Raw genomic sequence first — 24,550 nt, forward strand, 5'->3', positions numbered from 1 at the left:
CACTTGAAGGCTGGGAATGAGCGCAGCACAATAAACAGAGTATTCACCCTGACAGGCCATAGAATCTGATGTGGTCTCACAAGACTGGCAGTCATGAGAGGGACCCTTGATGCCCAGAGCAAGGCCTGGAAAGGGTCACAATGACAATGACTGAGAGGCCAGTGGGCGGAGCCTCAGAGTGGACCCATGCAACCAAGACCTGGACCAAGTCAGCCCCTTCTCTCCAGACTGTTGTTTTCTCTAGATCTAACTCACACTGACCCCAAAGGCCAGCAGTACAGCAGTGACATCATGTTGGTACCCTGCATACAGTCTTGTGGGTGTGTCTAGGCCTCTGGGACAAGAGGGAACTGCAAACCAAGCCTTGTTGTTCTCCAGGGAACAGATCAAAAGGAATGCCTTCCTGTCTTCCTCCTTCCCTTTCCTCTTCCATTCCACAGCCATATCTACCCCTTTTCCCTAGCAATAAAATGCACAGTGTCCTCCCCACTGGTCTCAGCTGTCACCTCAGAACCTCAGGCTCTCCGGTGAGTCTCAAAGGCCCAGGATGTGGAGAAGCTTCAGCAGCCCTCTCTTCAATCCCAGAAGTTCTGCTTCCTATGAATTAGAATTTCTTATGTCTGATCAAGACTTTTAAAAAAATTGATGTGTTTGGGTGTTTTGCCTGTATGTATGTCTGTACAACGTGTGTGTGTGTGTGTGTGTGTGTGTGTGTACGTGTGTGTGTTTAAAGTTTAAGAATCAAGATTCCTTGAGAACTCCCAATTCCAACAGAATCCATGGTAAAATATCACAAGCTCTACCTACAGTCAGTACCGGGATGCAGGCTCCGCAGTGAGGAGCTGGCCTCAGCTGCGACATTGACAGGATGCCAAATCCAGCGGTGCAGCTGGATTGCAGTTTAGTGCACTGGCGGGGGAGGGGGGATGGCTGTTGTTTTGTTTGTTGTTATTAGACAGGGTCTCACTGTGTAGGTCAGGCAAATCTTACACTCACCATCCAGTACGCTAGGGTTCCGGGTAGGCCCAACAAGGCCCAATCTAAAATCATTAAAATTAAGACCAAAGATCCGCAATGAACAAAAACTCTAGATTTTAAAGACAGGATCTGCACTGTTTATGCTTCCTTTGCCTGGCGCTCCAACACGGTTGGTGCGGCCCTGCTCAAGGGACACTGTGGAGCATTCAGGGCTATATCTGCCCAGTGAGATAGGCTTCCCTGCTGCTGGGACAGCTCAATCAGAGCAAAGCCATGTGTGACAGTGATGTCAGGCAAGGGACTGGTAGTACCAAGCACACCCCAGGACTCCGTGTGTGTTGAGTTTCTTCTTAGCACCCTGTACAGCTTCTGCCCGGAGCAAGGAGGAGACCTGGGCAGGGGCAGGGAGGGGAGGATGGAGAGACAGGGGTGGGAATGGTGGGTAGGGATGGGGGGGTAATGGTAACCTCACTGGTGTACTGAAGTCATCTGGGCAGCCTCTACTTTGCCCTCTTCTCTAAGCCATCATTCTGGATAAAAGTTCAGGCAATGGCACTTTTTGAAGTTCCCTAGGTGATCATAGTGTGCATTTGAGGCTGAGGATCACTGTTCCAAAGTGGTACAGATGCCTTTAGTTCTCTCTCTCTCTCTCTCTCTCTCTCTCTCTCTCTCTCTCTCTCTCTCCATTCACACAGAGGAATCAGCAGGCTCAGAGCACACCTGTCGCAGAACACAGGACAGAGGCTGGCATCCTCCGCACGCCGTGCACCTACAGCCTCCAGCAAGTCACCAGCACATAGGGAGGTGAGGGTTCTCGAGCAAAAAAGGCCACCTGACTCCCAAAGACAGTGTTCTACAAGCCTTGAAAAAGGTCATTCCTGCCCTTGAGAGAGTCAGGAGCCAGGGGAGCCATGGTGAGATTGCCATTCCCCAAAGTAAAAGGTTAGGAGGAATGGAGCCGTGGCAGGGCCTTTCCAACAACTTTCTCTTAGGAGGGTAGCTGTCGGTGCGTGGGGAGAGCACTACCTGTCCACAGGTAACTGCTGCCGGGTGGATTTACAGCAAGAGCATGAGGTTAAAGGGGAAGAATGAGGGAGGGAGGTGTCCTAGTCAGGGTTACTATTGCCGTGATGAAACACCAGGAAAAGCAACTTGGGAGGGAAGGGTTTATTCAGCTTACACTTCCACATCAATGTTCATCACTGAAGGAAGTCAGGACAGGAACTTAAAGATGGCAGGAACCTGGAGGCAGGAGCTGATGCAGAGTCCATGGAGGAATGCTGCTTACTTGCTTGCTCTCCATGCCTTGCTCAGCCTGCTTTCCCACCAGCCCATGGGAGGCCCCTCCCACAATGGAATGAGCCCTCCCACGTCAATCACTAATTGAGAAAATGCCCTACAGGCTTGTCTTCAGCCTGATTTTAAGGAGGCATTTTCTCAGTCAAGGTTACCATCTCTCAGTCAACTCTTAACTTGTATCAGGTTGACATAAAGTCACCCAGCACAAGAGGAATGAGGAGAGGAAAGAATGAGGGGGAAGGAGGAAAATTTAACAAAAAGATGGATGAACCAGTGGAAGCAGCAAGATGACAACCCAGTGAGCGTGTGTCAGACCTGCCTACTGTAAGCACGGCTCTCAGACACGCAGCATTGACACCGTCCGGAACATGTCTCGATGCTGGCTTTCAGACCAGCCAGACCCACTGAGTCTGTATTCTAACAAAATACCCAAGTGACTTGTGTGCATGCTATCATCTGGGAAGCATTTTGGTACAACAGCAGTGCATCCTCGGTCCAGCTAGCTCCATCCCCTCGGTTCTGCTAGCTCCATCCCAGTCACACCCAGGACTTTATAAATCAGCAGGCTGTTATCCCAGCACCCAGGAGAAGGCAAGAGGTTCTGGAGTTCAAGGACAATGGACTACAGAGGAAGGCCTTGTATCAAAAAAATCAGAAGTAAATTTTAAAAAAAGGAACTTTAATAACAATGTCTGGATTTGAGTCTGGGCATACCTGTGAAGGATTAACGGAAGGATAAAGACTCAGCCTGAATGTGGGTGACACCATCTCATGGACCAGGGGACCACCCTAATTAAGACAGGAGAAAGCCAGCCGCCGAGTGCCAGCTTTGGCCTCTCTGCTTTCTGTGAATAGAGTGACCAGCCATCTCATGCTCACTCCTGCTACGCCATCCTGAGCTGTCCTGATCACCACCCTGTCCCCACCGTGATGGACTACATGCTCACACCGAGCTGAGATTCTCTTCCTTCTGTCAGATATTGGTCAAGCAATGAGAAAGGTAACTGATTCCAGGCACCAACTCAATTAAATCCGAGCTTTTGAGATTCAAGCTGGGTGACCCTGGTCTGCTTCCAGGTAGACTAACATCCACCTCGGGGCTGAGACAGAACTGGGAGCAGCCTGGGACATCTTCAGAGTGTCGGAGGACCAGTATGCAGACCATCAGAACTCAGGGCCTCAGCCCAAGCCCAGTGCCAACAGTGACTTCTGGAAGGTATGGTGAGTCCCTCCCTTCTCACCCTGCCCTTCTGGCACTGCCCTCCTCACCGCCTCAGAGAGGCCTGCTTCCTGGTCTACTCAGAAAGACAGGCATCACTAGGTGGAGGGCCATGATGACTGAAGAGGCCTGATGTAACTTCCCGGTACATTGCCAGCCTCTGCTCAATGACCCAGGACCAGGGGACTCCAGCCCAGCCAGTCCCCAGGATCAGTATGACCAGAAGCCTCCATGCTTTCTGGGTATACCAGGCTACCTCATCGTTCCAAAGCCCTAGCTTGCAGGAATCTGCAGTTCGCAAAGAGCTCAGCTTCTGTGAGAAGCAAGAATTCCATTTAATTGAAAATGTTTCTTCATCCCTTCCCTCCCTCATCCTCACGCCTCGCCCCTCCCTCAGGAGAAAACCCAGTCAGGAAGCCAGTCCATATGGGAGGCCCAGAGAACTTCAAGGAAGGGGCCTTGGGAAGCGAGAAGTCCAGGCATCATGGAAGGGGATAGGGGCTGGAGGAGGGAAGGGAGCCCAAGAGGACCCCATCTAGAAAAGTGGCAGACATTAGCGACACCCGGGAAAGGAGAGGATGTGCGACCAGTCTCATTTCATCTTGGTTCTTGGTCAGCTCTTCCTCTAGCCATTGCAGGCAAGCCATGATCTGTGAGAGACACGGTCCAACTCAGAAACTGATGCTTTCTCAGAAAACTTTCTCAGAAGTGGGAAGTCGTGAAGGCGACAGAGACCAGGCCAGGCAGAGGCAAGGTTGGGGAAATGAGAACATAATGACAACGGACACAGAGGTCCTCCCTGCCCTGGGGACCGTGGTTCCAGGCCTCTAGCTCCAGCTGGGTCCTGCCTCGCCTGCTGATGAATACAGAGTCTGCGAGTTCATGGGTGATGACTCATGACTGGACTCCATGTTCATAGGTGATGACTCATGACTGGATTCCATGTTCTTGATGTGCAATAACAAGGCACAGCAGAGGGCAGGGGTTCCCAGGGAATAGCCTGTGCTCACGTCGCAGGCCCCTCTGAGCCTCCCGCCTCCCAGAAGTCAAGGACAACTGGAGGTCAGGGCTCACGGACCAGGACTCAGAGCGCTGGTTGGTTGGTTTCTAAGCAAGAACTTCAACACAGGGAAGTAGGCCGAGGTTTCATATCAGCGTCTGTGCTTCAAGACCCCTTAACTCTGGGGAGGGGAGTCCCCAAAACCAGCTTGGAGGCTGACAAAAGGGTAGTCAGAGAGCTTTGCCTCTCTTCCTTTCTGCTCAGGAAAGCATGGGAGGGGCAGGGGTGGCCAGTCTCCAGAAGGCAGCTCCAGACAGTATGTGAGCCTGGGCTGGGGGACAGAGGAAAGGTGGGTTCTGCTGATGGGTATCCTGGGGAGCAGGCTCGGGGGCCCAGCTGCATGAGCCTCTCCCTGAGCTGCTGTGGCATTGCTATATCGCTGGGATCCATTTGTTGTCCTCGTTGTAGAGGAAGGATTGCTTCCCTGGGATCTCTGGCTTGTATGTGGCTGAAGAGAAAGAAAGAAAAGGCATCAAAATAGAGATTAGTCTCAGAGCTGGGAAGGGTGAGGGAGCCCTGCTCCTGCCCCTCAGCCTACACACCCCTCTTCCTACAGGGAGAGGAAGCAGCTGCAACTGGCCTCATGATACATGGCTCTCTTTCTTTTCTTTTTTCCTTTCTTTCTTCCTCTTTCTTTCTTTCTTTCTTTCTTTCTTTCTTTCTTTCTTCTCTTTCTTTCTTTCTTTCTTTCTTTCTTTCTTTCTTTCTAAGGGTAGAGGCAGAGGTCACCCACTCCCCTCCCCACCCCACCCCACCCCTTTTTTCTTTTTCTTTTTTTTTTTTTTTTCTTTTTTTTTTTTTTTTAGTTTTTCAAGACAGGGTTTCTCTGTGTAGCTTTGGTGCCTGTCCTGGAACTAGCTCTTAAAGACCAGGCTGGGCTTGAACTCACAGAGATCCACCTGCCTCTGCCTCCCAAGTGCTGGGTTTAAAGGTATGCACCACCACCACCTGGCTCCACTTTTATTTCGAGTTAAGGTCTCCCACCGAACCTTCAGCTCCCCTGTCTCCGTCCTGGGTCACGGGCTCACGCTATCAGTTCTAGCTTTTGCACAGGTGCTGGGGATCCAAGCCTGGCCCTCCTGCTTGCCCAGCAAGCACCTGGCCTACGGGCCCACCTTCCCAGCCCTGTTGTATGGCTCTACTGGCCGAGGCTGCCCTCTGACCGTCTTTGACTCTTTATAGCTTCTATAACAGAACCAACTTTACAATACCGCTTTCTAGAAACTGTGAAACGACCATTTCAAGTAAAACAGTATTCTTAAAGAAGAAAGGGGAAATTGCCAGGAAACTGAAAGCCATGGCCATCACAAGACGTATTTCTCTAGCAAACAAGACTTGGGAGCCGCAGTTCCAGGATCCCTCTCATGTCCTCTCGGGAAACTAAGGAGAGGAGCCCATGGGTCCAGGCAGACTTCTGCCTGCTGGAGGCACCACGACGGATGTGTACATGTGCGTCCTCCCAGCGTACCCACAGGATCATCTTGATGGAGGGGACCACAGCAACAGGAACGGCCTGCTGGAGCACTGCCCTGCTGGAGCACTGCCCTGCTGGAGCACTGCCCTGGGGTCTATGCTACAGGAACCCCTGATGGACATCAAACTCAAGACGCCATTCCCAGAGAACTCAAGCAAACAGCCAGACGGGAGCCCCATCCATCCCCGGGCCTCCAAAGCTCAAGCAGTGTTAGACACTGTTCTCCTGCGCTGGTCAGGTGCCCTCCAGAAGAAGACCGCAGCCTCAGCGACCTGACTGTCGTTCACCGGCAAAACCAAAGCTGGGAGCCTGGCCTCCCTCCCCAGCGTCCCCACCACTTCTTTGCCTATGGGTGAAAGAGCAAGGAGGGGCTCTCTCCTGCCAGACTGATGCCTCTGGAGGCCCTCAGTCACCCCAGGGCTACCCAGAATGGGAGTGCCAACAGTGCTTGCCTAATGACTGAGCGTGAAAGACAAGGAGGCTTCCTGTCAGTTCTGCTTTCCAGTCCCTGTGCGTATGGCACAGGCTACCAGCTCCTGCCATTGTCAGAGATAGGCCAGGGAACCTTAGAGAGCTGCAGAGGCGTGGGGAAGCACAGAGACCACCCATCACTGTGGAGTGAGCACCCTGGGAATAGGAAACTGCCCAACCTGGTGGAGGGGGCCCCTTGGGATGCTGACGGGGAGATCTAGATGCAAGAGCAAGTTCCTTAGTGTGGGTCGGGAGGGAGGAGCTCAGTGGCTACAGAGAACCACTCCTTCTGGTATCCATCACAAACAAGGCGCACCACCTGGAGACTGGGCCCTATCACAAATGCCCCTAGCAGTAAGCAGCTTGCCCTTCAGACCTTGGCCAATCTAGACTAGAGGCTTAAATATCTTTAAGAATAAGAATTTTTATAAGACTCCCACAAATGCTATGGCCCTTTCCTTCTAGAATAGTCTCTGGGGCTGGAACAATGGCACAGTACAGTGTCAGCCACACAAGCATGAGGACCTGACTTTAGCTCCCCGGAGACCAAGGGAAAAGCCAGGGTGAGGGCATGCACCTGTAACCCTAACACCGGTGGCCCGATGACAGGCAGATCCCGAGGTTCACTGGCCAGCTGCCTCACAGAATCAATGAGCTTTAGGTTCAGGGAGAGACCGCGTCTCCAAAAATCAAACAGAGGTGCTGAGATGACTCGGTGGCTTAAAGCACTCACTGCCAGGCCTGCCAGCCTGAGTTCAGTCCCCAGGCTCCACCAGTTATCTTCTTACGATCACATACAGCATGGAATGAAAGTGTGGGCACGCACACACACACACACACACACACACACATGTACATACACACATATATACACACATACATACATATACACACATATACATATATACACATACACACATACATATACACACATACACCCACATATACATACATATACACACATATACATACATACACACATATACACATACACACATACATATACACACATACACCCACATATACATACATATACACACGCACACACACACACACAGGGTTAGAGGAGAGAGGAGAAGAGAGAACAGGGGGGGGGGGAGTGGAGATGAGGTCTGTGAGGTACACACATCAGCCAGTGCAGTCACTACTACACAGAGCCTCTGGGCTCTTGAACCTCCCAGCCTTGATTTCAAATCCAAAGCAAGCCCTCCTTAAGTTCAGAAACAAATATTTTAGTGCCCTGAAATTGTGAGTCGATAACCTGCTAAGCCTACCTCACCCTTGTAACCTGCTTAGCAAACAGCCCATAAACTGGTGGTATTTGATGGCCTCGGAATGACAAGCTGTTGCGGAAGATTTGGGGTCACAGTTCTCTGACCTGGGCCAGGTAGGCTTGGTCTGGATGACAACACCGGCCACCGGCTGGTATTGGACACAAATGATGCACTGGAGATGAAATGCTTAGGGGGTCCCTCGTAGTCCACAATATCGTACTGACCAGGCCCAGGCAGAGGTGGCTTTGGGGGCAGAGGCAGAGGGTGGGCAGAGAAGTTCAGGAGCGTACCTTTCCTTTGGAAAAGAAAAAAATACAAAGACGTCACCACAGCAGCCTCGTAGGAGAAACGGCAGAGTCTAAAGCACAGGCCACGCCAGGGACACTGAGGCTCACCCTGACCAGTATCTAGCCTAATTCAGTTGCTTGTGAGCCCAGGGCCTCTAGGCCTCAGTTGTACAATGGCATCTTTGCCATTAAATCACTAAATAAACACTTACATAGGGCCAAGCCTACTTAACAATTCTGGAACACAGTTTACTCATGTGCGAGTCGGGTAGTTAGATGAGAGGACTTTTGAGGACTGTCCCCTCCCCTTAGCCCACAGGTAGGATAGTTACTGGGTGTCCCGGCCATCTGAGGAGTCAAGCCACTATTCAGGGGAAAGGCCACCTCCCACCTGAAGTTTCTTCTGGGGCCTCTCATGGAAAGGGGAGTGAGGTTCTCAGAGCCCAGAACATCCCGGAACGGACACTGTGCTCAAAAGTAGTGGGGAGTCCTGGCTCCCATGACCCTGCTGGCCTTGGGCCTTTACCTTCTTAACTCCATAGAGCCAGGACACCTAGAGATGTCTATTCAACCTCATTTGCTAAAGGAGCCTGTGTCCAGAGAGACCATAGCACGTAAAGTCAGACCCCATTGCAGACCCGTGGCTCTGAAGGACAGTCTCTTAGTACCAGCAATGTGGAGACAGGCCATTGTCATCAGAGACTGCTCTTTCATTTCCCGACCTCCCAGACTCGAATAATCACACAAAACTACATTAACTACAACACTGTTTGGCCAATGGCTCAAGCATATTTATGGCTACCTCTTACATCTTAAATTAACCCATTTCTATTAATCTGTCTATCTCCACGAAGCTGAGGCCTATCGGTAAGGTTCCAATGTCTTTCTCCTTTGGCAGCTACATGGTGTCTGCCTTGACTCTGCCTACTCTCTCTCTATACACACACACACACACACACACACACACACACACACATTTGAATTTCCCGCTTGGCTGTACTCTGCTAGGCCATTGACCAAAACAATTCATCAACCAATAAAAGCAACACATAGCCGGGTGGTGGTGGCACACGCCTTTAATCCCAGCACTCGGGAGACAGAGGCAGGCGGATCTCTGTGAGTTCGAGACCAGCCTGGTCTACAAGAGCTAGCTCCAGGACAGGCTCTAAAGCTGCAGAGAAACCCTGTCTCGAAAAAAAAAAAACCAAAAAAAAAGCAACACATATACAGAAGGACATGCCATATCACGCCATGACAAAGGTGTCTTCATTTCAGAGACTCCTGCATGGAGTATGAATTCTAGTCACGCCACTGGCTGGCTGCTGGGGTCTCAAACAAAGATCCTGTAATATCTGGAGCAGGGAGTGAGAACCCTTACTCTTTGTAGGGGAGCTATGAGAACAAACCAAAAACAGCAGAAAGGTCTGTGGAGCGGCTCCCACAGAGCTAGTGAATATTCAGTGCTCACACTGGGGCCACTCTGGTGTGGGGATTGGCCTGCTGCTAGGGAGGCCCTGGAAAGCCGCTTCGCTCTGCTAGAGGCTCAGACCATGAGACAGCTGGCTTGGATGCTTATATCCGAACAAAGGTACCCACAGGAAGAAGGTAGAATGTAACCCTCTACTCCGTATGGAGGATCTGGTTTTAGGGTGAGGTCAAGAACCTTTCTCCTCATAAATAAATACTACCTTGCCCCTGTTCTGGCTCTGACTCCCTCCCCAAGACACCCTGACTGGCTACATTTTGAGATAGACATGACTCCTAGAAGTCACAACTGGAATGAGCCAACTATCAGATGAAGTCATTCATTGGTCTGGGTCACTCCCAAGCCCAAGAGTCTCACATTCTTTCCAGGGAAGACCATGAGGTGTCGGCTTGCCCAAGCAGGGGCAGCTGGCAGGCTGGGCTGCACCACACACTTGCACATTTGTCAGGAGCGGCCTCTTCCTATCTCCTATCACAGTACTAGGGATGCCCCACCCCCTCAGCAGAATGCTAGGGTCTCCAGCGAATGCCAGCTTCACGTGCAGCTTTATGTGACAGTAGAGAGTGCAGCTGTGGCTTAAATGTCCCCTTCCCTGCTCACTGGCTATGTGTCTTCAGGAAATCTGACCACCCCAGACCATATGCTAGGAGTAACTAGGTTTCGCTCCTGTGCCTAACAGGAAGTCTGTTAAAAGGGGAGTTTTAAATCCTGAGCACAGCTAGGCAGTGGTACACACCTTTAATCCCAGCACTCAGAAGGCAAAGGCAGGTGGATCTCTGTGAGTTCGAGGCCAGCCTGGTCTACAAGAGCTAGTTCCAGGACAGCCAGGATTGTTACACAGAGCAAGCCTGTCTTGAAAAACTAAAGCTAAATAAACAACAAATAAATAACTTTTAAAAATAAAAAAAGTTCTGAGCACAAATGAAGGCACATGTCTGTAATCCCAGCACTTGGGTAGCTGAAGCAGGAGGATTGGCACAAATCTGAGGCTAGCATGGACCATATCAGAGTGCCCAGGCAGCCTGGGCTATACTGTGAAGCCCTCTTATGAAAAAAGGAGGGCAGCAATGATTCCCATTAGGGGTCCAAACCTGTGCCCTGGAAGAGGTCAGCAGGGAACCCCGAGGAAGGGAGAGCAGGGAAGGGCACTCCAGCAATGGGCACACAGGGGCGGACATGGGAGAGAGGGCAGCCAGCCTCAGCCCTTTTGTGGTATCTGGGCTCCATCACCTTCTGTGCCCCCTCCCCTTTCTCTGTGGCTCAGCAAGGGGTTAGGGACCTCAAAGCTGAGTAAGGCAAGGTCACCACCCCTAAAGGGTGAGGCAAGTAGAACACACAGTGGGTGTGTGCGTGCGTGCGTGCGTGCATGTGTGTGTGTGTGTGTGTGTGTGTGCAGAAAGAAGACTCATGAGGGAGGGGCCCAACAGGTGGGTGTGCAAGGGTGGAGCTAAGTGTACTGGGAAGGGTGCTCCTGCAGGAGGAACAGCGTGGGCAATGGCACCGGGTCAAGAGCAGGGCTGTTCTGGGTCTCTCTGGGAGGGAAAGTCTGAATGACTACAATCAGAGCTCCCTCTTAATTTCACATTTACAGGGTCTGTGAGATAAGACAGAACCACTAGAAATAACGGAGGGATGTGGGGGGAGGGCTGAAGGTAGCCGCTATCATCTCTCTTCCTGTGTCCCAAAATCTGTGTGTTGAGTGGGGGATAGCGTGCAAGGAAGGTGATGGAGTCAAGACACCAAACTCCCCCTTATCCAGGGCTGGTTCCTGGTGGCGTGGGACAATTGGGAAATCACAGAAGTCCAGTGGTCACACTCAGGATGTGTGTGACCTGCACTGCAGTGTGACCAGCCTGGTTTGGTGGCTTAGTGAGGAATGACAACATGGGTCCAGCTTCCACAGCAGCCACAGCAGGGAGTGAGCACACCTCGGCTTCTGAGGAAACCCTTTGTCAGTGGCTCAGAGATAATGGATGTCCTCCAGGTCTCTGCAGGTCACTTGTGGGAGGCATTGAGGACCCCTGGGACACTCCCAGGCACAGGTTCTCTGCCTGGGGGATTCCCAGGCTTGGGAAGGATAAAGGGGGCAATTTCTCACAATTCCTCTCCACATTAAAGGGCAACCGACTGCCTCTGGGCTGGAATGCAGTATCTGTCTGTTCTTCAGGGCAGGGGCAGTGACAGATGAGCTGCCTGGGAAGATGCATCCCACAGCGGATTGACAATCCCCGGGAACTTTAGGTGGGCCCAGCATAATTGGCCCAGCGTGATTACTGAGTTGGAGCTGGGCCAAGGGGCTTGATTCTCGAGCTACCCTTGACAGGACGGTAAAGCCAATGGCTTAGGGACTCCAGGAAGTGGTCAGAATGGCGTCTCTGGGTGTTCCTCCACCTGGCAGCAGGTGGCATCGGGAGGACCCATTCTGCCCTGCCTCGCTGAGTCACCCCCAGGACGGCTACTGAGAAACTTGAGAACTAAAACCCTGGCGAACGCTCGCTTCACATCTTAAGACAACCTGCAAGCCAACAAATCCTCCTAACTTTGAGTCAGCTGGGCAGCCGAAGGCCGAGAACACCCACAACCCGCTCCTCAGCCACGTCTCCTGAGGCACCAGCACCAACCTCTGGTGTGGAATGGCCTTACAAGTGACACTCCAGAAAGCTCCTGGGTTGGCCCACCTCATTGAGGCTGCCAGATCTGGGCTGTGGGTTTGAGCCACCATGCGAAACCGCAGCTGTATTCTATTTCGGTAGGATACAGAGTAATCTTGACTGTAATGAGTAAGAGCCAGACAGATGTCTGAAGAGACGGACGCTTCTCCCGGTTTGAACATTAAGTAATGCATCAAAACATCACATGGTCTCCGTAAATATGCACGGCTTTTATGTGTCAGCTGGGAAAAAGTAAGAACTGTTTCCAAGTTCTGCTTCATTCAGCCTTGCGGGAGCCACAGTGGAGAAGATCCTCAACGCCACTCAGCAAAGAGGCAGGCAGGGGAGGCTCCATGGAAGATAATCCCCTGCCCCTTCCTGCGGCATTTCACAAGCAGACTAAGGAAAAGTTCATGCGCAGAGGGGACTCAAGTAAGCCTAAAGGAAGGAGTCAATCCCCAGCCCCAGAGCCTGGAAAAGATCCTGCAGAATCCCACAATGGGACCACAGAAGGAACTTACCTGGTAGCCTCCATCTAAGCCCGAGTTCCTTCTCCACCTCCTATTTGACTTGACAGATTCCTGAATCCCTGCCCCATGCCCCAGACTGTGGTGACCAATGTTTCCAGCCCCTGCCAGATGCCTGGGTGACAAGCTGTGGCCCTGACCCCTGCCGTGTCATTGTGGAGGGGTTCAGGTGCCCACACACTCGGCCCAACCCTGGTGGTCATCCTTCTTGGACCTACGGGGGGGGGGGGGCTGCCACAGGAGTGAAGATTCAGAAGGTGACAAGGTCAACCTCATGGACAATTACTTCTGGAAGTTCTACAGCCAGTTAAGGAATTCTTAAGCCCTGAATACCTTCAAGTCTCTTAGATGAAAATAATATTAGGAATGGTGGATAAAGAGGCTGGAGGGGGTTCGGGGGTAAGGAGCAGGGAGCTGGGGTTAGGTTCCCAGCACCCACAAGGTGGTTCACAAACATTTATAGCTACAGTTCCAGAGGACCTATCGCCCTCTTCTGGCTGCCATGGACACTGCAGACACATGGTGCACAAACACGTACAGGCAAAGCACCCACACACATAAAATAGAAATGAAACTTCTCAAATGGTATATATTTAACGGGGTGACACAGTTGTCTCTCTCCACCTCCCAACCCTACTTTGATAAGCAGGATCTGGCTACATAGCCCAGGCTGGCCTTGAATTCTCAATCCTCCTGCCTCAGCCTCCAAAGTACTAGGATTACAAGTGTGAACCAACTGACCCAGCTCTGTTTGTTTTTAAATTTGTGTTACTATGAAGTCACCATTTGCACCTACTGTACGCCTGACAAGTTTTTAAGTCTGAGAGCAACCCTACGAGGTAAAAATTAAACCCGCTTAGCTTTATAGATGAAGGCATGAGAGCTCACAGAGTGTAATACATGCTGCCTGAGGCCACACAGCAGAGCTGACGTGCAGATCCAGCTCTCTCCATCAGCGTACCACGATGAGTGTGCTCCAGCTGCTGCATCTCCCAAGCATGGGCGAGAGGCCACATTATAAAGACAGAGCAATCGTAGCCCCAGGAAAAGCCAGCTCCTCGGGGAGCACAGAAAGACCCTGCTAGCCCGGAGTCCTGCTGGCAAGATGTGAGCATGCAGACTCAGGCAAAGCCCCAAGCCTTCCTGAAACCCAGCTCCTTCCTCCAGGAAGCAAGGCTGGTGGTTCTACTACTGCCGGGGACATGTTCCTAACAGATGCTACTCCAATTGCTTGTTGAGCACTGTGACATGGGAACAGGCCCCTGACTGAGTCCTGCCTAACCGGTGTGCATTCTCATTTTTGCCTCTTTGAGCATTCCCTGGAGCTACCTCAAAAGAAAATGCAGGACTCACGGGACATGAGGCTTTTTCAGAATCTTGGTTTGATCATTGGGGTTGTAGTAGCCAGGTCCTGGGCCTGTTGATGTCAGTTTTAATCCACGGCCAGTTTTGGATTTGAAGCAGGACACTAAGATCTTCGGTGAGTGTTTCACCAGCGATTCGTTGACATTGTAATGCCCTGAACAGAGAGAAAAATTGACATAGGATGAGACGCTCTCCCCAGATCAGTGAAAAGCAGCACCTGCCACCGGCTCTCACAGCCGGCACAGTAACGTCACTTCAGTGGGTTTCAGTGGGCCCAATGGGGAAGGTTGCCTGTGTGGACTGAAAGTCAGGCCTCCACTTGAATAACACACTTCAAACCATGGGCCACATAGCAATCTGGCCAGTGGTTCTCACCCCTTCAACCTACACCCAGGGCCCTGCAGCCCAGAGTTAGGAATTAACTAGCCAGAGGGAATCCATCCAATCAGGCACCAGGCACCTAAGGAATGCCCCCAAAACAGTGTAACCTGTACTGACACAGCTCCCCCATTCTGTAGAGTAAGAACACCTAGTTCCTGGGCACAGGGTGATTCCAATAGCTGAATACCATCTTAATGGTTTGTAAATGTCAAATAAGCTAAGGGTGTGTGTGTGTGTGTGTGTGTGTGTGTGTGTGTGTGTGTGTTATACAAACATTTATATGCAGGCAAAGACCAGGGATGCCCTGCCCTGTTCTGTCATTTTTTTTTTTTGCCTTATTTCAGAGTTCTCTCCTGACCAGGCTGGTGGCCAGTAAACCCCAGGGATGCTTCTGTGTCTGCCTTCCACAACACTGGAGTTATGAGCGCATATGTGACCACACCCAGCTTTTTCATAGGTAATGGGGATTCGAACTCATATTCTTATGCCTGTATAGCAAGTACCCTTACTTGATGTAACCACCTCCTCAAGCCCTAAGCAATAGGTTCTTAATTTTTTTAATTTTATTATTTTAAGGTGGTTTTGTTTGCACATGGGCACGTGAGAGTAAGTGTGGTGGGATCAGATCCCCTGGAGCTGGAATTCCAGACATTGGAGGCCACCTGGTGTGGAGGCTGGGAACTGAACCCAGGTGCTCTTAACCACTGAGCCATCTCTCCAGCCCTGCACAACAGGTTCTTACTGAGAATCTGCTGTGTGGAATGCCCATGCCCCGTGTTCTGTCTTAAGAAACCATAGTCAAACTCACTAAACCTATGCTCAAAGCCTCAGGGAGGAGAGAGCGGCCTGGCTGGAGGGAGAGCAGCGAGCAGTCTCACCCCGGACATTCTCCCAGCTCAGGGAGGGGATGCAGGTGTTTGGGAGGAGAGACAGCGGTACTGGGCAGAAGCCCTCACAGACACGGTGGTCCTCACAGCTTGCGTTGGTCCAGGCTTCCCATCACTCAAATGAGGGGCATTTGTCAATGAACAGAAAAACTGCAGGCAGGAAGCTGGACACACAACAGGCCCCTCGGTGTGAACACAGGGTGTAGCCTCAGCATCTAGGAGAGCACTGCGGAAAGCAAGTTCGACAGTGACACTCTCGGAACACCAGAAGGCCACTTGGGTGTGGCTTGGGTTTTTGTTTTGTTTGTACTTTCAGTTATCTGCATGTGTGTTAGCACCTCCGTTAATATGTGCGTACTTGTATGTGCTGGCATGTGATGGCCAGAATCCGATTCCAAGTGTCTTCTTCTATTTATCTCTGCCTTCTACAATTCTTCTGATGTAGTTATTTATTGCACGTACGTGTGCATTTACACATGTGCCACAGCACACACGTGGAGGTCAGAGGACAACTCGAGGGAGCTGGTTCTCCAGCGTTTGGTCCCGAGGACTGAACCCGTTACCAGGCTTGACAGCAAATATGTTTGCCTGCTAGGCCGTCTTGGCAGTCCTCCTTAAATTTTTGAGACAGGGTCTCTCACTGAACCTGGAGACTAGCCTAGGGTTTGGCTGGACTGGCTGGCTAGCAAACCCTGGGACCCTCATGTCTCTCCCTCCCCAGCTCTGGAATGGCAGGAACCACTCCTGGAGCTACCGTGTAACCACCGCTGCTACTCCTCCTGGCTTTTCACGTGGTGATAGAAGCCAATGTGTTCTCAGCAAACACTTTGCCAATGGAGTCATCTCCCGACCACAGCCCCTCTAAAGAACAGAACCTCATTTATAACAATTCTCCTGCCTTAGCCTCCCAAATATTGGGATTCCAGGTGCACACATTCTAATAGATTTTTAAAGACATACACGAATGGAAGAGAAACACAACACTTGAAAGTCTATACACATGATCATGACGGCCATGCACAAGTAACCAAGACAGAACCAGGGCTGGGGTCGGGGGGTCAAGAGGAGCCACACCAGGAAAAGAAATCCAGTAGAATTGGTGGGTCCAGGAGAAGTGGGGAGAAGCTTAGCTGGCACTGCAGGGAAGGGAGTCCAGATTTTCAAAGCACTGTGAATTTGACTCTGTTTTGTTTGAGTTTTTGTTTTAGAGTCAGAGCCTCGCTCTTTAGCCCTGGCTGGCCCCAAACTCAAGGCAGCCTTCCTGCTTCCGTCTTCTGAGAGGGTAACTTTGTTTTAAACAGGATTTCCTTTTCTATTGGAAAAGTAATGAAGAGAACACAGGGTGAGACTATGGGATCGGGGAACAGCTGGATGCCCCCATGGGAACGAGAGGGACACCCTGTGCTGGAGGAGCAGCTTAGTCCCCATTCTGTTCTTTGATACAAGGGACCCTGGGGAGCCTGTGTTGACTGTGATGCCCTATCCCAGTGCTCTGTGGTGGGGCCTCTGGCTAAACCCCAAGGGTGCCAGCTTTGTTCTGCTGTATAAACAAACAAGGTGGGGCTTTGTGGGGATGGTGCGGGGGAGGAGGAGGGGGTGCCTTGTGGCTGAGCCTCCTAATTAGTGATGGTTTTGTTCCTCGGCTTGGCCTGATCTTCTGGCTTTAATCTGGATTTGCTGAAAGCTGACATGCCCTGCAATTTTCTCCACACCCTATGCCTCCCTGCTCCTCCTCTGGGTTCTGGGACCAAAGCTCCAGGCTTGGCTGGGAAAGGCTGGGGGTCAGGCTGTGTGCGCTCTTCTGGACCCCTCTGAACTGATCGATCCACTAGGACGTTCTCCAGGGATGGAAGTGTGGGAACACAGGGGTGTTGCCACCTTTTGGAATACAGCAGATCAGTTCAGGCAAGCTCTGATGGGATCCTGGATCCTGGTCCAGAAGGCACCAGGGACCAGAAGGCAAACAGGGGTCTAGTAAGGCATCTTTGAGCTTAGATACACTATTTAGTGGCCAGCAGCACCGGACAAGTTTTATAACTCTTTGAGCACAGGACTCTGGGCACAGGCAGGCAGAATGTTCCCTGTGGAATTAACTCTGGGAAATGTAGCCAGGACCTGCCTGGTGATTTAGGAAGACAGTGAAGTGACCACTAAACTAGTGTCGCCTTCTCTCTCCCTGTCAGTAGGAAGAGGCCACACTTCCTTACCTGGCTGCCCAGGGCTGGTGTGCCTGACCCCAAAAGGCCACATCAAAAAGGCTGCTTAGGCAACGTGTGCAGAGCCACTGGGTCCCTTATCCTCTCCTCTCTGCTCAGCGCTTTCTCTGCATACATGCGTGCGCACACACACACACACACACACACACACCACATCCCCCCTCACACATCCCACCACTCCCCTCCCCCCCCCACACACACACACATCGGCAAACCAAGCTCTTTCCCAACAGGCTCCCTTTAGGGAGATGGTGCTCAGAGAACCAGAGCCAAGTCACTGCTTACCTGGAGCTGGCCCTCCGGATCTGGACAAAGGGAAGACTCCTCTTTCTGTTTTTGACAGAAACCCAACTGGAGCAGAGACATTGTTTCTTTGTTTGCAGCCAGGTACAGAGGTCTGTGAGGGAAAAAACACACCCTGTATGTTCAGTGCCTGCCCCCTCTCTGTCTCTGTCACCCTGCCTGGGCAGGTGGTAAATATGAACCAAATTGAAACCTGTCCTTCTTGAGAGGACTGACATGAGTTGAAAAGGTGATGATTCTGCACGTGACTTTACTACCTACTTAGTTCAAGTGGTCTGTGACAATCATGCACGTACACACGCACGCTCGAATACACACATGCACACATGCACGCACACCATGGTCAAACCAGAGGAGAATGGCTAGGAGGGAAACCTGAAGACCCTGGTCTCTGGCCCCTTTTCGGCCTGGCTGAGGCTGTGTGGCCCTACTCGGGTTGCTTAATCTCTTTGAGCTTGAGTTCTGCTCGATAAAAGGCATCAGGTGACCCCCACTCTGCTTGTTTCAGAGCATTGTTGTGGGCATCACAAACCGTCTAGAGATAGTTGGGTTTTGCTTGTTTGTTTCTTCTCAGTGCTGGGGTCCCATGCACCACAGCTCAGCTGCATCCACGGCTGGGGGGGAGGGTGGTGTTTTTACTGAGTGTTTGGTGCCGAGCAGTCCCAATTCGTTTACATTTCTTTTGCTGTTATTTTTAGCCTTTCCAGGACAAGTCCTCATGCCTCTCAACCTGGTCCCCGCTGCATTCTTCTCTGTGCAAACAGCGCTCGCTGCACACGGCATCTGGGGAGCGCCGAGTCCTATCGCTCAAGATTATGATCAAGTCTGCAATCGCTCTTCTCTCTCTGCATTTCTGGACGGACCAGAAGTTAAGAATTTTGGCTGATCCATGCAATATACATATGAAAGTGTCCCATGCTCTCAGAACTCTAAAAATGGTATGGGGGTGGAGATGGGGGTGTCGGGTCTCATGGGACCTGAGACCATTCTTATGTTATGTATGAATCACAAATATTTGAAGTGCCAATTTGTAGCCAGTCTCCGTATTTGTTAGATAACAGACGCAATAAAATTGTGCCCCAGAGCGCTGGGAATTTTGCTGAATGGGTGAAACTATGTGCTGGGGGCTGGGGCAGCTTGATTCTCCCTGATACTCCTTTGTTTGAGAAAAAAGGGGGGGGGGAGAAAAAAGGTTTCTTGAGACACACAGGTGGCATTGAGTTTGTGCTCACAGAGGTGGAGGAATGGGGCTCTTCCCAGGGTCCTGGCGGCAAGTTGCATGCAGAGAACTCCTAAACAAAGACCAGATGGGCAGGCTAATTACTGGACAGGAGAGCACCAGGCCCCGGGGGAAGATAATAACAGCCCCCACAGCACAGGACTCCAAAAGAGAAGCTGGACAGAGGCTGGGCAAGTTGCTCAGGGCACAGCATGGCTAACGGGATTATGGCCTTTGGGCTCCTCGCCTGATGCCGCCACCATTGTTCTCCAGGCTGGGGAAAGCCTCCTGCAGACAAAACAGTACCCTGGCTTTGTTCTTTACCCAGACAGAAAACCTGTGGAAAACGGGGCATTTCTGTATACCTGTGAGTCCACAGGAAGATTTCGCCGGTAGACTAAGAAAATACACAGCAGGTCAAAAGCAGAACAAAGCTGAGTTACTGGGGCACCTGGAGAAGAATTGGGGGGGGGCTAAGTGAAAATACACCGGGATCCTGTGCAGGGTGACTCCAAAACTGATGAAGGGCATGTGTATGTGTATGCGTGTGTGTATGCATGCGTGCGTGCGTGCGTGCGTGCGTGCGTACGTGTGTATGAATGTGAAGACCCTGAAGGAACTGCACATGGCTCTCGGTGGCATTTGCCTTGGGAACCCTCATTAAAAGAGAACTGGCACCAGGTCAGAGAGATGCTTCAGCAGTTAAGAGCACTTACTGCTCTTGTAGATCAGAATTCGGTACCCGGCACCCACAATAAGTGACTTCTTACTGCCTATAACTCCAGCTCCAAAAGATTGATGGCTCTGACCTCCAAAAGCCCCTGCAGTAAGGTATATAGACACTGCCCCCCCCAACAAACATATCATTTTTAAAAATAAACTTTTTAACAAAGAGCAGGATAATTAGAAGGAAATTCTACTCTGCATGTTGGATTTGTACAGGGCTTAATTGCATATTCAAGATGCACATGTGTTACATTCAGTCACTTTGAAGCAGTTGTGAACAAAACTCATGCACTCTGTGGGGTTGGGGGGTGGCTGAGCCAATAGAAGGACCCAAGTTCACACCCCCAGCACTCAGCATAAAAAGTCAGGCACTGTGACACACATCTGGGGGAAGCAGGGACAGTAGGGTCCCTGAGGCTCATTGGCCAGCCAGTCAGTGAGGATGTGTTCTCAAAAATAAATTAATTAATAATAAAAACAGTAGACAGCAATAGAGGAAGAAACCTGATGCTTACATATGAACACACAGGCACACATGCACATACATACACACACACACACACACACGATTCCTGACACCTTTATTCCCAACACTGAGCGGGCAGAGACAGGTGGGTCTCTGTGAGTTCAAGACCAGCCTTGACTACATAGTAAGTTCCAGACAGCTGGAGCTACACGGTAAGACCCTGTCTCAGAAAGCAAGAAAGTTGGTGATTTTCAGATATAGAAAGAAGCTGGGTTTTCCTTATCATATTCTAAAAAGTAAACGAATAGTGTCAGCGGCTGAAACAGGACACACACAGCTGTTACAACAGAGGAGAAAACCACTGGCAGGCTCCACAAGAGTGAAGAGGTGGTCTTCCTGCAGTTTCCTGCCCCCTCTACCGTTGCCGGACCTTCAGATTCTTGTCTTAGCCTCGGTCACCCCTTTTCACCCCCAGCTTGTTCACAATGCTTACTGGCTGACCCTCTGTGTTAAAGTCCTTCTCCTCAAACCTCAAGCTCTCCCCTGAGCACTGGCAACAGAGGCACTGGACAAAGGCGGGCAACGTTCCTTACATAGTAATGGTTTGGGGCAGGGGTTCCCGATTTGACCACTTTCATAAAGATTGGCAGCTGGAACATGCTGGAACATGAGTTGCTGAAGTCTTTCTTGGAAGACAACTCTGAGCGGATGGTATATGCATTGGCAGCAGGATATTTAGAAATGTTGTCGTCCAGCCGGGCACACTGAGGAAGAAGGAATAGAATCAGCATTGCCAAGTGCCCCCCGGGGTGTGAAGACAGGTCAAAGGGAAAGGACCCTGTCCCCAGTCCGTCGTTGTTTGATGTATTGCTTGCTTGCTTGCTTGCCTGATTGTTTATTTGTTGAGACAGGGTCTCACTCTGTAGCCCAAGCTGGCCTGAAGCTCACTCTGTGGCTCAGGCTGGCCTCCGACTTGCAATGTTCCTCCTGCTTCAGCCTCCCCAGTGCTGGCATGCTGGGCACTAGCCACCATGCCCAGCTTACAAGCATCTTTTTTTCCCCAAAAGGAAACGCTGTAGCAAGTAACAGTAGTGATTGGACCTCAGGCTTTGTGGGCTCGCTCTTGGGAAATGCAAGTTCAGACCCATTCCGACTTCTGTAAACTAATTTAAACTCTTCATCATCTGCTTGGGACCTGGACAGGGCTATTTTCCCAGCAACGCATTTTCGCTGCACCCTGTTCCAGGCTACTTCCTCCGGCCTCGTCGGCTGTGGGGTGACTCCTGCCATAGGAAGGGTCACATTGGTCCCAGTGGCGTCTACAGGGTGTCTTCAGCTAGCTTGGAGGGGCGGGGCTAGTCAGGGATGGATGCTCACGCAAGCTTCCCAACCCTACCAGCTCGTTTTCATGTCAGGTGCAGTGGCACACACCTATGGTCCAGAATTTGGGAGTCAGAGACAGCCTGGGCTACACAGTGAGACAGACACTGTCTCAAAAAAAAAGGAAGGAAGAAAGAAAGAAAGAAAGAAAGAAAGAAAGAGTCACCAAGAGCAACAACAAATCACGCAGTCGTAAAAACCTTAAATACTTACTGCAGAACCAACTCCAGCCCCCTTCTAGAAACCAAGCTAAAGTATTTTCAGTCCAAAAACAAACACAATGAGTGTTTGCCACCTGAATGAGGGTAAAAGCCATAGAAACTCGATGATAACATCTCCTCACCCCATGACAGCATAGCTAGTATTAGAATCTGATAAAACAAAAAAGTTCCCATAATTTCACGGTAAAAAGCTTGGGAACACTGCTCTGGGTTTTCTCCACTCAACAGAGGTCAATGACACCCAGGTACAGAAAGTGGGGGGAAGCAGGGAGCCATCCTTTTCCTCCTTCTACCCCCTCCTTGAGGGCTGGGTGGAGATGGTTCTCAACGGTGGCACGGGGGAGTGGGGGCGTGGGTTTCACCAGAGCAGGGCTCTCCTTATCTGGCTTGTAACCCGGGTTCAAATCCAAGTTCTCAACAGCAAAGCCCCCGCCAACGGCAGCAGCCTGCACTTCTGACCATTTGTTTACCACGGATTTGTTGCCACCTTTGGTTTTTACAACTTTGAACGGCAGACATTATGACCATTTCACAGAAGAAGAAACAACTCTGCGAATAAAAGGGTGAGGAGCCACCATCTTCAGCAAGGCAGTCTGTCTCCACCTGGTGACGTGGATCAGACATGACATTCAAAAGAGAAATGGGTCGGGAGGCACGGCCCCCAAGACGCCAACACCCTGGTGGTGTCTTTTTGGCCTTCAGAGACTTGCTGCTTTTATGTTTGGGGGGCGGGGCAGGGTAGGGTGCGGAGGAGAATGTTCTAAAAAAACACCCAATGGTGCCAAGTTCCCCGAGGCATCTTCACAGAATATTAGTGTCTGCGGCACTAGGCCTCCAGTCTGCACCCTGCATTTACCTGCCAGGCCTGTGGTCTCTAATCAGGCCCCACACTGGCCCTTGACAACTTCTCCCAGACTCATACTGACCCCTCCAGAACCACCCCGCCCGCCACTGTGTGACCCAGAAAGACCACCAAACTGCCCGCCCACCTGTCTCATTTAGCTTCCCGGTCAGAGCTGTAGAAGATTCTAGAACAAAACCTGGAGTGCCTTAATGAGGAGCTTTGTGTCATTTAAACTCCGAGAGATGACAGACCTTCTCAAATGGTTGAGTTTCACCCTGACAGCCATCAGGAAGTGTGTAGAATTTATAGATCCATGGACATTTCCGGGCAGCCTCGCCCCATTATACTCCTTATGGACCCTTGTGGTTCTCTTCTGAGGTGGGAGGCTTGAATTCCTCAAGTCTCCGAACCCAGAAGTGGGGCAAACACTTTCTGACCCTCATCTAATTTGGGCAGAAACTGGAGACCACATGAGGCCTACAGTCAGGTATCACAAACCACTTAAGGTCCGCTTCCCAAGAACAAAGGAACACAAGTATTTAAAACTATAAAGCTGGGGCTGGAGAGGTGGCTCAGAAGCTCTGGCTTTCACCAGAGGACCTGGATGCATTTCCTAGCACCCACAGCAAGCAACTTAGACCTGCCTGTAACTCCAGTTCCTGGGGGCCTGGCACCCTCTGCTGGCCTCTGCAGGTACCTGCACTCATAGATCCTACCCCTGCCCCCACCCCACCCCTAGACTCATAATTAAAAACATTTTCTTTAAAACAAGAAATATAAAGTTGAAGCCTTGCTCCAAAGGGAGGGCAACTCCACATCTCCTTTATGGGTCTTTTTTTTTTTAAAAAAAAAAAGAAGAAGAAGAAGTAAAAGGCCTGGTTAGAGTCTACACGTCAAACCTTCCCATGCCTTCCCTTCTGGATAGCCGAACCATTTGAAAGTCACGCTGGTGAAGCCTGGCAGGGCCTTAACCGTGTCTCCAATCCAGCCCCTCCTTGGCACCAAGAAGGAACGGTAGTGCGCTGTCTGGCAAAGGCGCTCTCAGTGAGCACCCAGGTGCTCTGGGCAGTCTGAATGGTGACTCAGGGAGGCAGTGCTAGCTCCTGTTTACGCTGTTCTGCAATTTCAAAGTCTTTCTCACTGCACTTTGCCCGGGGCCTCCAGGGAGTCTCTGAGGCAACTGGAACACAGAAAGGTGACGTGCTTGAGGTCACATTCAGGCTGCACAGCTGAGTCAGGATGAGGTCTCTGGTCTCTGTGGCCCATGCTGTGGCAGGCGATACAGCACTTTTTTGACAGTAGCTTCGGGGTCTTTCTCCTGACAGGGAGCTAAAGGCCTGGCTATCCTGTGACTTTACTGAGGGCTCAGAAACCGTGAGCCTTCGCTCCTAAGTCAGTTTGCTCCTAAATATTCCACACTGCCAGCCCGACTCCCAACAAGAAGTGGCTGCATTTGGTGACCCTTAAACAGTCCCTATGTGTGAGAATAATAAGAATTAGCCCCAGTGTCAGGCATCATAGATGTTCATGCAAGAGACTGTCACAACCTTTAAAGGAACAAGCAGGCACATGAGTCCTACCGATGGAAGATTCTGGCTCCGCTTTCTCCTTTGCTGTTCCACCTTAGGCAACCTTGCTCTGGTTTGGCTCTCTCCCTTAAGGCTGAGGCCATAGCTTTCTTACTGGTAGCAGCCTCAGGCACCGTCCTCAGCACACACATACCAAAACCAACATAGAACACTGTTTTCACCGGAGTCTGCTCAGGCTCCCTGGGGCTTCATATACGTATCTGACTGCAAGAATCCTCAACAAAGAT

At 51.0% G+C, this 24,550-nt stretch overlaps 1 protein-coding gene across 2 annotated transcripts in view; it reads right to left on the minus strand.

Annotated features, from left to right (window-relative positions):
- Positions 1-3,812: 3,812 nt before the first annotated feature.
- Stpg1 (sperm tail PG-rich repeat containing 1) overlaps positions 3,813-24,550 on the minus strand; it is a 30,074-nt gene continuing 9,336 nt past the window's right edge. Inside the window, exons 1-6 of one of the 2 annotated variants that reach the window (XM_038334000.1) lie at positions 23,666-23,815; positions 20,883-21,053; positions 17,861-17,972; positions 14,080-14,245; positions 7,880-8,070; positions 3,813-5,004 (exon numbers count right to left, since the gene is read on the minus strand). In XM_038334000.1, coding sequence (XP_038189928.1) covers positions 4,928-5,004; positions 7,880-8,070; positions 14,080-14,245; positions 17,861-17,972; positions 20,883-21,053; positions 23,666-23,668 — 720 coding nt within the window. In that variant the 5' untranslated portion in view covers positions 23,669-23,815 and the 3' untranslated portion in view covers positions 3,813-4,927. Of the gene's footprint in view, positions 5,005-7,879; positions 8,071-14,079; positions 14,246-17,860; positions 17,973-20,882; positions 21,054-23,665; positions 23,816-24,550 lie in introns of those variants that run through there. The other variant, XM_038333999.1, reaches the window with a different exon arrangement.

The sequence above is a fragment of the Arvicola amphibius genome, chromosome 6 (assembly GCF_903992535.2).
Source record: "Arvicola amphibius chromosome 6, mArvAmp1.2, whole genome shotgun sequence".
Classification (NCBI taxonomy): Eukaryota; Metazoa; Chordata; class Mammalia; order Rodentia; family Cricetidae; genus Arvicola; species Arvicola amphibius.